Genomic DNA, 16725 nt, shown 5'->3' on the forward strand with positions numbered 1-16725 from the left:
TTAGTATCTGTCAGACCTTAAAACCAGAAGATATAAAAACAGTCTTGTATGTTAAAGATGCACAAATAAATAAATGAAATTATACCTAAAACAGAGCACATTTAATAAAATGTGAAGCAGCAAACTTTGTAACGTTTCTTAAAAGGGCATAACCTGAGAACAATAATATGAAAAATGCCTGGCTACTCGAGAGGTACAGCATTTTTAATCTGTGTAGTACAAATGGTCAATTCAAACAAAAAAAAAGGCTGTGGGGACCAAATTTGGACTATAGGAAGGTGAAAACATACCAAGACAGTTTGATAACAAGGAGACCCATTGTCACCAAAACTAGAACAATTTCTGAACATGTGACTTGCTCTGGCCAGTCATAATTCAATAATCTGAACGTCAAAAATTCAGAAAAAAACAAAACAAAACAAAGCATTAGGTCAAGTTCATTTTAACAAGTGTTGCGTCAAGTAATTACCTGACAGGTACGAGAGTAATGGAGACAGTTGTTGACACTATACTGTACATGAATAAGCTATGATGTGCAGATGTTGGCATCCCAAAAAATAATAAATAAATAAATAAAAAAAGTTGCATTGGGAAATCCAAACTTAAAACCTCATCAACCATTAGTTTGTAAGGGGTATCAATTATCACACCAAGTCACTCCATCACCCTGGCTGCATAGAAAACATTTATGATAAAAACATTATTTTGCATTTGTATGTCCAATTTTTTTTTTTTTTTTACTTGTCCACATGCTTCCTTTTTGTAGCTTAGCCACAATGTAAAATGTCACATGGAAAACATCCATGAGTTCAGTGTTGTTGGTTTAGTAGATGAAAGATGGCAGAAGATTGAAAAGACAAATGAATCCCAAATACGAAAAGCGTAAAGAAACTTCATTTATTTGTCATCTGGTGTTCACTTTAAGAAAACAATTTGATTTTCAGCTGCTGTATCTTTGGATTGAGCTTGTGTCCATCCAGATTCATTATGATTTTCTGGATGAACTCAAAGGTGTACTTGAGGTTTTCTGGAAATCTCAGATCAAGGGCATAAATGAGCCCAAACAGCACAACAAAACCCATGATGACACTGCCAACGTTGGTCAGAACTTTAATGCCTTCGATCACAATTCCCACATCCTGTGGCTTCCCGTTGTCATAACTTCTGATTATGTAAATCCCCATGACTGTGCTTGAGATGCCCCTCTCCACATCATCAGTGCCAGAGGCCTGAAAAGACAGATCATAAGCAATGATAAATAATCTGTGTGCATTTGTGCAATTTATAGAAGTCACAACATTTGTGAATCTGTGTGCATCTATTTACACTGACAGTTATTCAGTTTCATATTTGTGTGCCATGGGAGAAATAACAGAATAAAACTAGTTACACTGTAGAGTTTCACTGTTAGAGACTACATAAGAAACAATCAAACTTACCAAATTTGCCTTGAAGAATGAATCAGGATCTTCATTGAGGTAAATGACAAGGCTTCTCAGAATGCACTCCCTTCTGGTGTTGATGTCATCACACTAAAGCAGAAGGACCAATCAAGACAGGAATTTGTAATATTGTAAGTGCACATGTAAGAGAACAGAGGGTTGCACTCACCAAGGTGCCCCCTAAATGCTCTCAACAAGGAACAATACAAACCATGCATTGCATCTGGTGTAATGCAGCCGGTGAAATGCAAAAGTTTGCTACATAAAGCAATATATCCCAAAAGTGTTCAAACGAGCAGCTATGGACAAGAAAAACATACAATAACCACCCCAACACAGTAAAAAGATGTTGAGCACATCTACCTACCACATCATTAATCGCCAGGACATCCTTGATCCTTTGCCCCTTCATTCCTCCTTTCTTCTTGAAGACCTGCATCAGCTTGTCAGAGAAGTGATCCAGCTGTGACAAGAACTTTGATTGTAGTGGCTTAGTGGTGATTCGCAGGAACTCTGCATTCACCTGTAAATTAAACAAAAACAGCAATTTAAAAAAGTTTATAATTTCTACCATATAGGGGTCCAGAATTGACAAATTAAAACAGTAATTATGTAGCTATTATTTGCCATGGACAATAAAAAAAAGGTCAACACAAACAGTATAGATCTACTTACTTCATTCTCTTCAAACAGGGCAGGCCATCTGTTTTTGAACTCTTCTATCATTGGCCTCTGCTGCACAATTTCAAGACGTCTGAGAGAGAACGTTTTTTCCATTTTTGCTTTTATGACTGCTTCATTGTCACGCTTTTTCACTTCACACAATAAAGAAATTCTTTCATTTTCCAAGCTTTCTGTTGTTTCCCCTTTTGGGTGCAAAGGAATGTAGTTGACTTCGGCTTTTCTTGGTTTCTTGATGTTGGCTGCAGATTTGCCTTGGCCTTCTCTTTTGTGCTTCAATGAGTTAACACGGATTTCAGGATGTCCAAGTCGCCCAAGCTTTGTTCTGTAGTTTTGCATTTTGTACTTCAGAGACTGTTTCCAACCCCAAAATCCTGTTTTAGAACCTAGCTGACCCAAACAAGGATGTGCCCTTGTCAGAGCTGCTGCTACCTCTTCACATTGATAGTCTTTTGGGTATTTTGTGTATTTTATCATTTCTTGGGCTAGGCCGTCAAGGAGAATTCCTTTCAGCTTAAAACCAGGGTTGAAGTATGTGCCGTTTGTCTCAAACTCTATATTTTTTTGTTGCAGCTCAAATTCAGCCTCATAGGTGAATTTAGGGATCTGAAACACTTTGGGCCAGGAAGAAAGTCCTGAGGGCTGAGTTTCTGGGGATGAATGTGGGGTTGATGTATAGAGTGTATTATTGCTGCTGGATGAGGCTATTGATGAAGCAGGAGTTTGAGGATCTGGGCAACTGGTAAGTGAGGTCTCACCAGATAAGTCGGGTGACAAGACAGGATAGTATATTACTCTCAATGTGCTTTTGTTAGCAATTTCAGACACTGAAGTTAGGTTCACAAAACCATTCAAGTCAGCATCCATATATTGCAAACGGAAATCCTGTTGCAATCCAAAGAATGTCTTTACTGATGTGTGCAGTTGTTCCACTGTTGCTGGAATTCCAGAGGCTAGGGATAATTTTCTTGAGTCAGACTCGTCACCAAAAAGGACTCGCAGAACAGCTACAGCTGCCATTACAGAATAATTTTAATCTAGAACAGAAGACAAAAAAAAAAAACATGACATTAGCATTGTATTTAAAAGAAAAAAATATTTACACCTCACTTACTCTGACATTAAAATGCATAAGATAAAAAAATGTTTGTCTTCAATCTACGTAATAAATTAATGTTGAAACTTGCTCAATGTGCATTATACAGTTATGCTTAATTTTGATTTCCCCTTGCAGACTCTGTTAAAGCGCAATGATTTTTACTGAAATAAGTGAATCCTACAAACGGCATTTTGTTTTATTTATTTTTTTACATATAGTTCCCAAGACAAAAAACAACTAATACCCGGCAATTAAAATAACCTCCTGCAAAAGATTGCATACAATTGGCTTTTAATACAGTTTGTGGTTATTTGTAGATCAACCAGTGTTTTTCTGCTGAGTAATGCTTTGTCATGTCCCCTTGCTTGTTCTAAGCAGTTAAACTGCTGCTGTTCTTCAAATAAAAATCCTCCATTGTCCTGCAGATTCTCCCTTTTTTCGGCATCTTTTGCAGATCTGAACCTTTTTAAGAAGTGACTGCATGACTGTAATATCCATCTAAATCTTAATGCCTTGTGTTTCCTTCTGAAGCCTCACTAAGCATTTGAACTTTTTAATTGTTGGTTTGAGAGCTGCAACAATCCTCAGACTGAAAAGATGGCTCTGATTTGAAAAGGTTGCAAATCTGCAAAAGATGCTGAAAAACTTAAGACTCTGCAAGACATGGATTATTATTTTCTGGGAAACTGCAGCAGTTTAACAAACAAGACACTTATAAAATGCCAATGAGTCTGCCTAAAATGTTGCAACAATAAATACCTGCTATCTAGTTCCAAACTGCATTCTTTGCACTGCCACATACACTAACCTAAAAAAAGAAAATTAAATACATTTAGCATTCATGATATTAATAATAACAACAACAATACATAACAACATAGTAAGATAATACTTAACTTACTATCACTAGGAGGTTGCCAGAAGGAACCCTGTAAAGCTGATCAAACTGCAAAGATAAAATAAATGCATTAGTAGTGTGTAAGTGCAGGGATACTTAAAAGCTTACCAACAAGTCAAAATTGCATTTGAGAACTAGATGGTAATATAAAAAAAACTGTAAACATTAAAATTAAGAATGTTTTAGCAATTTTTAGTAACATAACAAAAGCCAAATGAACAATATAATATTTTCAACTTCCGTGTTTGAGGTCACACATGAAAAGCATTTTGAAACTGGTTCAAAGATCGGTCAGAAAATTACAAACATTGATTTACAGCTGAATTTTGATAGTAAATATCTTCTGAGTCGTCACATTTTGTGTTCAATAAACATTCACTCCGTGATCGCAACATCAGACCATTAAATTGATTGATAGATAAAATAACTTACATCGACTCAAACAGTCAGATGTTAATTCAATTGAGGTAAAGTTGGTTTTATATTTGCACATTCCTTCATTTAACGTTCCCTATATTATCTACTACGCTAATTTGAATATTGGGTCTGAAATCACACGTAAATATGACTTGAAAACAACATTAGCACTATTTAATTGACTAAAAAAAAATTGTCCTTTGATAATCATTGGCTGCTAATATGATTTCACTATTTAGAGCTTGCAAATAACAACTTTCTGAAATGATAGCAAGGAAAAAGTCTGAATGTGCGAATATTTAACCAACTTTACCTCAATGTTAACATCACCCCGAAGACAAAAAATATTAAATCAACGTCGGAACATTATGATAAAAAACGTTAATGTTAACTCTGTCAGTCTATTTTCTCCTGTATGATGAGCGACTGGCTAGCCAGCTAAATAGAGGTAAAGTTGGTTTTATATTTGCATATTCGGACTTTCCCCTTAATAATATAATTTCATAAAAGTATTATTTAAAAACTCTAAATAGCAAAATCAAATTAGCAGCCAATGACTATCAAAATACAACATAGTTCACTGTCAAATAAACAGTGTTATTGTTGTTTTCAAGTCACACTTGCAAGTTAATTCCAATCTAATATTCTAAGTAATATGGTAAACAATACAGAGACTTCTAAATGAATGAATGTGTGAATATAAAACCAACTTTACCTCTATGCCAGCTAACGTTAGCCGTCAACTTTACTGAAAACCGAAGCAAAACTTTATCACGCTTGTTGCACACCGTCAAGAATATAACATGCATTCATAGCGAGGTACTCGCTGAAAAAGAAACGAATACTCACCAAAGAAATGACTTCTTGTAATCGGGAGCGTCTCATCAACTCGTCTGCAGGCCACAGGTGGATGGTGGACGGAGAAACGCAATGCAGGTGGCAGTGAAAATGCGCGGTCTCACGCATGCGCAAAAGGGGTCACTTTATTTAAACTCATTTGATTTGGATTAATAAAGATTATAGGTGAAACGACTAATACATTTTACGTTACATCAATTAAATTTAAATTAATATTTTAAAAATAAAAATATTTAAATAATGGGAACAGTATTTATTTGTGTCACATCTAAGAAGGGCTTGAATCATTTTTTTGAGTGTATAGTTTAAAATGTTTAAGCACATTGCTTTACATTTCCTTGTCTTTTAAAATGTAGTAAATATGCAATAACATACTTCAGAACATTGCTAGCATGTTGACAAGAATGATTTACCATGTTTATTACAGTAATAGCATGTTGCTATCATGTTTCTTGCACACTGTAAGCATTTTTCTAGCATGTTTTAAAACAAAGTTAATATGTAATGACTGGTAGCATGCTTTAAAACAATGTTTCTCAATTACAGTCCTCATGGCCAACACTTTTCTCATGCTTGTTATAATTCGACAGTAATTCCTCAGGATATTCCACCATGATTCCAGTTCAAAAAAGAGCGAATAATTTGTCTAAAACTCATTTTACTGTGTGATTTTATGTCACACTCATCTAGTAAGTGTCACCTGTGTATGTGAAGACGCTACAGGCAGTGGTGTTGTGTAAGTCTGTGAATGAACATTCTAAAGTGAAGTAAACCAAGGTATTTAGGGTCCCTGTGTAGTGGTTATCCGAATAATTATGTTAAATAAGAGCATAAACCAATCTAGAACCAGTGCTGATATCATGTTTCATCCCATTAATTATATTTTGATACCATGTTTTAGCACATTCTTAGCATATTTTAAAACTTAACTCTTCACAGTCATGTTATATAAGTAAATATTCCCTGTGTCCGTTTATGTGTTATGTGTCTGTTTTCTGCATTAGTGATAAGCTAAGGTGGTTTGCCATGTGAGGTTGAAACCTGTAAAGTAGCATATTTTCACAGTAAATGTCAAGCTCCTGGAGCTACAGAGTAAATTACAGTTTATTGCCTGAGCTCCTCCAGTAATGATGTACACCCGGGGCTGTGTCGCGCTGAGCTGTGCTTTATTAGTCAGTGTCCACCACCCAACCATAGGACAAAGAAACCAGTCTGCCATCCTGCTGAGACGTTGCCTGCGCCTGAATTCCTGAACTGATTCAGAAATTGTTAGACATACATGAGAGCTGTAATGATTATGATTAGGACACCTTTTTATTATGCATTTTTTAAGTGTGAGAATTATTGTGTATTAGACTCATATACCTAAAATAATAAAAAAACAAATATGTTGATTATCAGGTTGGCTTGAGAGATAGAAGTAGTTTGAAGTTTAGTATAGAAATAATAGACGTTTATGAGGTCTAAAGACTGATATATGTTATTGGTTACGATGGCACAATCAAGGTTAGGTGTGCACAATATATCATTTCAAAAGATCGATATCGTGATCATTCACAGTGGTCACATCAGGATGTGCAATCTTGAGTCTGGATTATAATTGATCATTTCCATGTATTTTTGAGTCCTGTAATGATGAGGATTTCTGTCACGGCCACCAGCGATCCAACTCGTGCAGATCACTGATAAACACGGAACGCCAACAAACTACAAATCCGCCATTTCATGGACTACAGATTCAGTCATGCAACACACACCTGCTCCAAGTCACCACTGATTACACTCACAGCTGATGCTGCTCAATGACTGATTACACACACACATATATACTTGTCACTTTGAGACACTCATTGCTGAGTTTTGTTTACTGTTACGTGTTTTGATCCTCCCCTTGTTTATCTGTTTATTCCTGTCTGCTGCCTGCCTTCTGACCATCTGCCTGTGTATTTGACTTCGACTCTGGATTGCTTGCATACTTCTGTTTGCCCTTGTGTTGACCATTGCTTAACTGACCTCTCTAAAAACCTGCCTTTGGATCCACACCCCATGTTGTCAACATTGTAACAATTTTAAAGCATTCAGGCATAAGTCATTGTACCGTTTGTAACTTTAATAACGATTAGTTGTATTTAATTATTTATACAATGAAGACTATGCAGTATTTACATTCGATTATTCAGTTACCGTATACCACAATAGTGTTAGACTCCTCGGAAAACAATAAAACACTCTTTATACCACTACCATGCAGAGGTTTCCATCACTATGTGTTAATGCACATTAATGCATGAGAAACGACTGATTTAAAAACATCAAAAATTTGAATAAAATTTCTAATTTCACTAAACGTTTGCTGGATTTGGACTTGCTACTGTGAAGAATGAGAGACAGAAACACTTTTCCTGAGTAATTCCTAACACAGTGAGCATTACACCCTTGTGACCAATCAGCTATCCCCATCAAGCTTGCCCTGTTTACTGTTGGTTGCTAGGTTACCAATACTACTGTGAACTGCTCTAACAACTTGAACACACCTAATTTCCATTTGGGATTTTTAGCAAACTGAAAAGGTTTGCGTAAAGTTAGGATGTGCTAACATGTTTTATTCATGGACTGTCAAAACAAAGATGGAAAACATTTTTCTCACTTTATTTAGAACTTCAGTGCAAATGTTTCATTAAGAATGTCTAAACATAAAATAAACATTGAAGGTCGCATGAAATTAAAATAATTTTTTCAGATGTTAGTTTCAGTCTGTTAATTTCAAGCAATTTATAAGCTAGTGTGCTCCAAAGCATTGACAAAATTTGCGTTTAAAAGATATAATACTGACATGTACAGCTTGCCGTTTGTTACTTTCTCCTAAATCAACGATTTTTTTCACGTCCCAATATACTTATCAAATCTTGACCAATCAAAGGCTCTCTAGTATGTGACATCCCCTGCCCCCTTCAACCACTCTCCCTGGCAGAGCTGTGATAAAAGCAACGCTATTGGCTGTTTTTGTAAAAGGGGAGGAGTTACTCTAAGTCCCACCCTTTTTTCAGTTGAGATTGCGTCAAACATCGAATAAAAAAATGCACATTTCAAAACACTTCACGAGCCCTTTAATGAAATATACAATACTAATAATTACAGGCCCCGCATAAATTACTGCAAAATTTTAACTTTCTCCCCATGCTGTTAGTGGAGAGTAAGAGTGCGCTAATCCAAATAAAGAAAATTGGCTTGGCTTTTTTTTTTTACTGCGAGCTGATTGGATTTAGTAAAGTAGTCATTTCATTCAGAAAGATGGGGAAAAGGTTTGGGGAGAGTTATTACAACCTAACACACACCGCCTCCTGCTCACCATTTCTGATTGACAGACCTAATCTGAGCCTTTACCTGAAAACAAACAGAAAGGGCATTTACAGATTTCAATCAAAAATTAAAAGGGCGAACATTTTTTTTTCTTAAAGACGTGTACAGATGAGTTGTTTACAACAAAACTAGCAATCTGAGCTAACAAAATCAATATGGGTAATTTTGATTTTATATGTACTTTAATCTACATAAATTCCAGCCGACAGAGTTGGCTGAAATCTCACCCGTTTCTTGGACATCCCCAAAGAAATCCTCTGATATACCTTGAGAATGAATCTGATTGCATTCTCATTCAGCTCAGGATGACCTGAAAATGAACTTGATATGAAACTGGATACAGATTTCTTAGCACAAGGGTGAGTAAATTGATTTTTTCTCTATTTTTAGATTAATTATTATCACATAAAAATAAATAATAAAATCACTAGAATAACTTGCATTCCTGAAGTCATTGTTGTAGTGAGCTCCACTGCTCGAACACAATACCCGGCTCCACACCGGACATGCTCCTATAATCTCCTGCTCTGTTCCTGTCTGCAGTCATGCAAATATCCTGCTGCGACAGTTCATCAGTGGCATCTCGCTCACGACCATTATGACCAATGCAAAGTATGCATAGTATAACTCCACCAGAGTGAAGTATATATTAACCCTGTTGCTAATCTGAACTCATTGAAGATACTAAATCATTAGCCCTCATTTTAAATTTGAATTTAATATATTTCCCGTCATTTTTAATAAAACAAGACAAAATTTTCACAGTATTTCCTATTATTATTCTAATTCTGTATGTATTCTGGAGAAAGTGCTAATATTATTTGCCTTCTTAAAGGTATATGTCCGTTTTTACAAGATGTAAAATAAGTCTCTGATGTCTCTAGAGTGTGTATGTGACGTTTCAGCTCAAAATACCCCACAAATAATCCAAAATCAAACAAAAACTGCTTCAGGGGTAATTAATATGTTAATATGCTTCTTGGGTAAGGGATACATAAAGATAAACAGCAAAATTATTAGTCCAAGGCACTCGAAAAAAAAGTGTACAATTATTTAAAAACCTTTTTTTTTTAATATGGCAATTCCAGTTTTAATGAAAAAGCTATCTTAATAAAGGCTTTTAAAATAATTTTTCTCTTTTTTCAAGTGCCTTGGACATAATTTTGTTGTTTACCTCACAAATAATGTTTAAACGTACCCCTTTTTAGTTTTTATCCAAATTGTGCCATTTCGTGGACTGTCTCTTTAAATTTAAATGAGATCATGCTCTTTTCAGAAGAGGGCGGAGCTACAAACACCTGTATTAATTTCTCATGCAAGTTTATTTTAAATCTCGCAGTAACAGCTGCATTGCTTATAAAGGAACCATCATATGGCAAAAAATATGATTTTATAGCAAATTGTCAGCAAAAATTACTATAAAATTATCAATAAAAAGATTAATAAAATAATACTTTGCCACAATCATGAAGATAGAACGCACTGGGAAGTTTAAGCCATATCACAGCCAAATCACTCTGCAGCTTACTGCTGCGTTCAAACCAGACGCAGAATAAGCGTCAAGTGCAAGTGATTACCATGTTAAGTGAATGCAAAGACGCAAATAAATATCCTGCGATGCGATTCGTGCAAATAAAGTGGCGCGAGTTGAGCGTTTTGCAAGATTGACACGATTAAATCACTCAAGTTGGAAAATCTGAACTTCAGAGGACATTCGTACTGCGTTAACCAATCAAGAGCTTTCTCTTGTAGGGGCGTGATTATGACGTAGTGCCTGTTGTTAGTGTCCCGAGGGGAAAATCCTTCTGCTGACACTGACAACAGTTCATCAAACTGGGGTCGGCTCAGTCAGAAGCACAGCTGAAAGCTTTCATCATCCAGGTATAGTTTCTGGAGGAGTTTATGAACTCACAGAGCTGGGTGCATCTCTAAAGGAATCTAGTGGAATCAGACACGGCTCCAAACGAATCGACGCTGTTTTTCAGCCTTCATAAAGCCTATAAACAGCTCTTCTCTTAATAAAATCCATGTTTTAGCAATGAAGCTAGAGTCACCGGGCAGACAGAAGCCCCGCCCATGATGCGAATCCACGTCTATTGCAATAGTATCTGGATGCATCCTTTATGATGCAAGCTGAGATTTCATCACTCAGCGATGCAATGTCAGACACAATGCACTCTATGGAGTGAATGACATCACTGTGGTGGGTAGGGTAAGGGGTGGGGTTAGGTGAGTGCATTAAAAAGCATTGGATGCAGCTCAGATTGTAGTAAATTTGAAGCGCAAATGAAGCGAGTAAACTTAAAATGTCCACACGTCTATTTACGCACAAAAAGCGCAATTTTTTGGTGTGAACACAACAAGACCAGTTACTCACTGAAGCTAAGCAGGGCTGAGCCTGGTTAGTACCTGGATAGGAGACCACACGGGAAAACTAGGTTACTTTTGGAAGTGGTGTTAGTGAGGCCAGCAGGAGGCGCTCAACCTGCGGTCTGTGTGAGTCCTAATGCCCCAGTAATGTAAAAGGGGCACTATATTATCAGTGAGCGCCGCCTTTCGGATGAGATGTCAAACCGAGGTCCTGCCTCTCTGTGGTCATTGAAAATCCCATGGCACTTCTCGTAAAGAGGAGTAGGGGTGTAACCCTGGTGTCATGGTCATACACGATACATGCACTATTTACTTGCTTTAAAGTTGCAGAGAATATGTACTGAAAATATAATGTGAAAATTAAGTGTACTGAAATCATAAGTGTGTTAAACGATGGTAATAATTTTGTCTGCTTAACCTTATTTAGGTGAACTGTTGTAAAAGTTGTGTCAAACTGAAGTGTTGATTACACAAATGGCTTAACCCTGCTGTGACCCCTGACCTTGAAGATTCTGTATCAGTTCATCAGAGCATCCAAATACCAAAGAGCTGTAAATTCTTTGAAGAAAGTAAACGAAACCAGATGTGACGTCACTGATATCTTCAACCCAGCCCGGGTCATTCATGCAGACAGACGCAGATGTTTCCCCAGGACATGCAGCATTCTGTTAACTTCCGGTCTATACTTCCAGGATATGACTGGCTGACCGCTTTAGATGTAGAGCTATAGGGTGCATTCGTGTTTAGTCATTTGTTCTGCATCTCTGACTCACTGGATGTGGTTTTCCCATTAATGCTTTAAAGGGGACCTATTATGCAAAAATCACAAGTGTGTGAATATCCAGCCTCTAATGGTAAACATTAATTAATTCAAATATAGACCATTTTAAGGAATGCAAAAAATAACAATGGTCCTAATGTATTTCCTGTTTTTACATTTTTAATTTCCATAGCTTTCGAGAATCCAAAAAGGCCCAAAAATGAGTAAATAATGTTATGACAGCTGTTTAAACGTGAAAATATGATTGAATTGCTTCTTGTTACAGTTATGATATAGTATGATAACAAGCAGGAAATGTTCAAGGGCCAATGGCATTACCGCATTGAAATGGTCTATAATCACACTTGATAAAAAGAGTCTGCACACAATTCACTGCACATTTCATGGCAGGGGGCAGGGCTAAAGTCTCACTGGGATTGACTGATTGGTGGAATTTTATATACAGTTTCAATGGAAATGAAGTCTTTCTAAATAAAACTTTGTTATTAAACAATTGTTTTAAAAATAATTAAATTAATGCGACCAGATGGGTTCAATAAAATCATTAAAAAAAAATTGATAAATAACTTACAACAGTTTAGCTTTTTTGTAGAGAATATTTATATATATTTTTTGCTTACGGAACTACAATAAAAATAATAATTTGGCCGCTTATACTTTTTATTTATTACTACTATTTTAGACAAACTGAAGTCATCAAAGTGGTAACACAAGTCTATTATTTGAAGTTAAGCTTTTTAAAAGCCATCGTTTGCCTGGTTTACAGCTTGGCACACTCTTTGATAATTCACAAAGAAACTCATTTTTTCCTTGCTCTTAGCTCATTCAGAGAAAAAAGACAATTGCTAATAGTACTTTTTTTGTATTATGTTTTTGTATCATAACCAGTGGGGAAAAGAGTACTGAAAAATCACACTTAAGTAAAAGTACCATTATTTGCCTAAAACTTTAGTGCAAGTAAAAGTGTCTGTTGTAAATATTACTTAAAGTATGTGTAAAAAGAAGCCCTTTCAAAAGTACTCAAGAGTAGTGAGTACACTGTGAAAAGTTGGTGCATTTACATGTAATTTGTGGATGTGTGTAAATGTAACATTCTTTAGTGCATATTGTCCAGCAGGGACACAACATCATAAGGCATTAATACTAGGTTAAATTTAGGTTGTGATGGCAGGTGAACAAAATTCAATGTCTAGCCAATGTCTAAGGATAATGTTATTTTGATGTCCAATAACGACGTCAAATTACATTAATATTTGGTTGAAATTTGGTAAAATCCAACGTCAAACCAACATCTTAAACCATCCTTATAATGACGTCAAATACTGACATTTATTCATCAGGGATGGCAATCAAAATCCAGCATCTGTTAGACGTCCACACAACGCCAAGCTGTAACATCATTAGACGTTGATATTTGGTTGATTTTAGGTTAACCAATGAACATTGACCTCGGCCTGACGTTGGGTTCTGAGGTCAACCTGATTTTCATTTCCAAACAAAATGCAACATCTTAATGACGTTAGGGTACAACATCAATCTGATGTCTTGTGCCTCCTGGGTGTTTAAGGCTATTTCGGTCTGTAAATATCCGTCATCTCATCAGTGACATGCATCTAAACAGTCTCTGGATCAATGCCCTGCTGAAAAATCCAGCTTAAACCAGCCTAGGCTGGTTGGCTGGTTTTAGCTGGTTGACCAGCCTGGTTTTAGAGGGGTTTTGGCCATTTCCAGCCTGGTTTTAGCTGGTCAGGCTGGTAAATGACCTGCCAAATCCAGCTAAAACCAGCTTGACCAGCCTGGTTTAAGCTGGATATAGCTGGTTTTGGCTGGACTCCCAGCTTGGCTAGGCTGGTCAAGCTGGTTTTAGCTGGTCATCTCCCAGCCTGACCAGCTAAGACCAGGCTGGAAATGGCTGGAAACCAGCCTGGAAGTGGCCAAAACCCCTCTAAAACCAGCCTGGTCGACCAGCCAACCAGCCTAGGCTGGTTGAAGCTGGATTTTTCAGCAGGGTGCGTGTAAAGATTTTGGACATCTTCTTGGACACTTTTAAGTTTTAACACTTCCAAACAGTTTGCTGCAATTATAAATCACCCATGTCTTGAGGTAGTCCATTATGATGCGGTTTATGTGTAATTTGATTGGACTGGACTGATTTTTCTAATCCCCATAAGACAAGAGAAAATAAAGTAGTGACTGCAGGTTGAACGAAAGTAGTGGAGTAAAATACAGTACACATTGTTAAAGCTACTTATTAAATTACAATTTTTGAGAAAAACTACTACTCAGTTACGGTAGTTTGAGTATTTGTAATTTGTTACTATACACCACTGATCATAACCTACCATTTGTATTTGTCTACAAAACTACACAGTCCAAATTCTGGAATAGTAGGCCTACTGTATACAGATAAATATGTTTGAGTTGGCATTTCCCACTCTGGTGTTTACATTAAATAGAGACAGATGGAGAAAAACAAGCCACATTCACTATTTCCATGTGGTGCAGTCGTCCATATGAGACTGTTTAAGCCGTAGACTGTAAGCAAAACAGCGCTCTATGCTGTGGTGAAATAATATACACAGATCATTGAAAGTAGACATTTAGTATTATAGATTACAATAGAATACAAAAAAGATGTTTATTTGATATTAGTCTCATAAAAATAAGACCACATTATAGCCATAGATATATACATGCATATATCTATGCATTATAGCCAGCAGCTATCTAAGCTAAGTACACATTCATTCTTTGAGATTTTCTCTTCAGTTTCGATACATGTGGATTAACCATATCGATAATATTTCAAACTAACTTAAAATAAACATTTAATAGACTTTAGAGGTATTGATGTGTACATTCTAAAAACGATAAATTAAAAGCGGAAGTGACGCTAGAAAAGCGGCCATGTTTGTGAGTGGCATCTGCGTTATAATTTTCAAAACAAATAATATCGTTAAAACTTTGTCGTAACTCTAATGCCATGTGGATTCAATGTGTTGTCTCTAAAGGTGTAGTATTGTTTTGTGACCGGTTTCTAAACTTTTAAAATGACGAGTCGGTTATGCGGGGCGGAAACGCGACGGTTCTATATTTCTGTTTCCGTGGGAGTGTGTGATAGCGAGAGATTTACTGACCCAGATAGAGATGAAAACAGGTCCTGCTGCTGTAGGGGGTCTCCTGTCATTTTGAGATCTAACTATCTGACTGACACCGAGCAGGTGAGTGACAGACATTTAACACTGGGTGTAATATATCGACATACTTGATATTTGCGCATTTGTCAGTTATTTCATGTGGTGTGGTAACCAACACTGAACAGCTGTTAGCAACCTGTCCAATGGTCCTCCGCAGGGAATCACCAAAACCTACTGAATACAAGCTTCAGGCACGGAAAACAGCTACATAACCTTAAAATATCGACGAAATGTGACCTTTTGGGGATGACGATTCAAAATATATGCGCGTGATGTACTGTTACCGTTTCCAACTTGCAGGTGAATTAACGTTAGAGTTTAATGATGTTTGAAATAGTGTGTATATCAGCCTTGACATACCTATTGTGTGTATAATTTGATTTAATGTGATCTCGAATCCATTCTCGTTGTAATTCTCCTCTATGTTCATCGACATTTTAATTTCACGTTCACTGAATTAAATGGCATTGCTAACTCAGCATGTACTTCCACGGGAAATAAACCCTGCAGGATTTAGCACTAATGAATCCGTTTATAAGTGCGTTGTGTTGGCGCATTGAAGGCCTGTGGTGACAGTTTAGCAGCCCGGATCTTCACACCTGCGCGCTTCCTTGTCTTGTCTTGTCTCTTTTCTCCAACGCGTCACCTTCACCTGTCATGGACTGTTTACATCACTACACTCGTTTACCTATCGTGCGTGCGGGCGTCTGTCATATCAAAGAATACTGTTAACTATACTGTTTTGAATTGTACACTCACTGGCCACTTTAATAGGAACACCTATTTAACCCTTGTGTGCTGTTGGGGATGTTTGTGTTTTAATCCACTCGGAGGTGATTTTGAGTATTGATTTGGTCACAATTTTCTCTGTGTTTCAGCAAGTGGAATGATCTGTGGTGACAGATCTTATATTGACATGTATTTTGGGAAAATGCTTTGAGTTAAAAAAAAATCAACAATACACTCTGGGCAAATTTGCTACCCTTTAGTTATGTTGGTGGCTGTTTTTGCCCCAAATGTATTGATTGCAAAGCCATGAAGGCATATAATCATGCTTTCTTGATTGTTGCTGGATTTCCCTGTTAGGAGGAGGTAAAATTTGTAATTTTACAGCCAGTCACTGGGCAGAAGCTTATGGAGTTTATCTAGGGCCATATATACTTGCAAAATAAAAGAAAGTTTTGCAAACAAAAATAAGGATTGAGCAAAAAATTAATAAATAAGTTCAAATCTCAAAAAATCGCAAAGCGGAAATTTATTTTTGAGAAATAAAATTAATTTTGTAATCCAAAAAAGAACTGCAAATAAAAATCAAGCAGTGCAAAAAAATATATTTGCAAATAAAATTATAATAAAATAATAATAAATTACAAGCATATACAAAATAAAATAGAGCAAAGATAAAAGTTAAAAGTTTTCTAGAGAGTCTAATAGTATTTAGGTACTGAAATTGAACAATCAAACATAAAAAAACATGTTCATTGTTGTATAATTTACTTAAAATAATAATATTTATTAATATATTTATATTTTCATTCATTCATTCATTTTCTTTTTGGCTTAGTCCCTTTATTAATCTGGGGTTGCCACAGCGGAATGAACCGCCAACTTATCCAGCACAT

The 16725-nt window shown here is 36.4% G+C and overlaps 2 protein-coding genes across 4 annotated transcripts in view; one reads left to right on the forward strand and one right to left on the reverse strand.

Annotated features, from left to right (window-relative positions):
* Window positions 1-521: 521 nt before the first annotated feature.
* si:ch211-193k19.2 lies at window positions 522-5489 on the reverse strand. Of its 2 annotated transcripts, XM_073930417.1 has the most exons (7): window positions 5387-5489; window positions 4124-4168; window positions 3982-4030; window positions 2118-3160; window positions 1810-1965; window positions 1440-1532; window positions 884-1229 (listed from the first exon to the last, which is right to left on the reverse strand). In XM_073930417.1, exons 4-7 carry the CDS (start codon window positions 3141-3143, stop codon window positions 921-923), a joined length of 1584 nt encoding a protein of 527 aa, XP_073786518.1. In that variant the 5' UTR covers window positions 3144-3160; window positions 3982-4030; window positions 4124-4168; window positions 5387-5489; the 3' UTR covers window positions 884-920. The 2 variants fall into 2 exon arrangements, with proteins under 2 accessions (NP_001076557.1, XP_073786518.1); NM_001083088.1 differs by lacking the exons at window positions 1440-1532; window positions 1810-1965; window positions 2118-3160; window positions 3982-4030; window positions 4124-4168 and having other exon boundaries at window positions 522-1229; window positions 5387-5473.
* Window positions 5490-15022: 9533 nt separating this feature from the next.
* Window positions 15023-16725, forward strand: part of kiaa0319l (KIAA0319-like) — a 42948-nt gene continuing 41245 nt past the window's right edge. For both annotated transcript variants that reach the window (XM_003200638.7, XM_068215332.2), the window contains exon 1: window positions 15023-15127. The gene's annotated coding sequence lies outside the window, so the exon portion shown is untranslated. The remainder of the gene's footprint in view (window positions 15128-16725) is intronic.

This window comes from Danio rerio, chromosome 19 (assembly GCF_049306965.1).
Source record: "Danio rerio strain Tuebingen ecotype United States chromosome 19, GRCz12tu, whole genome shotgun sequence".
In the NCBI taxonomy this organism is placed as follows: domain Eukaryota; kingdom Metazoa; phylum Chordata; class Actinopteri; order Cypriniformes; family Danionidae; genus Danio; species Danio rerio.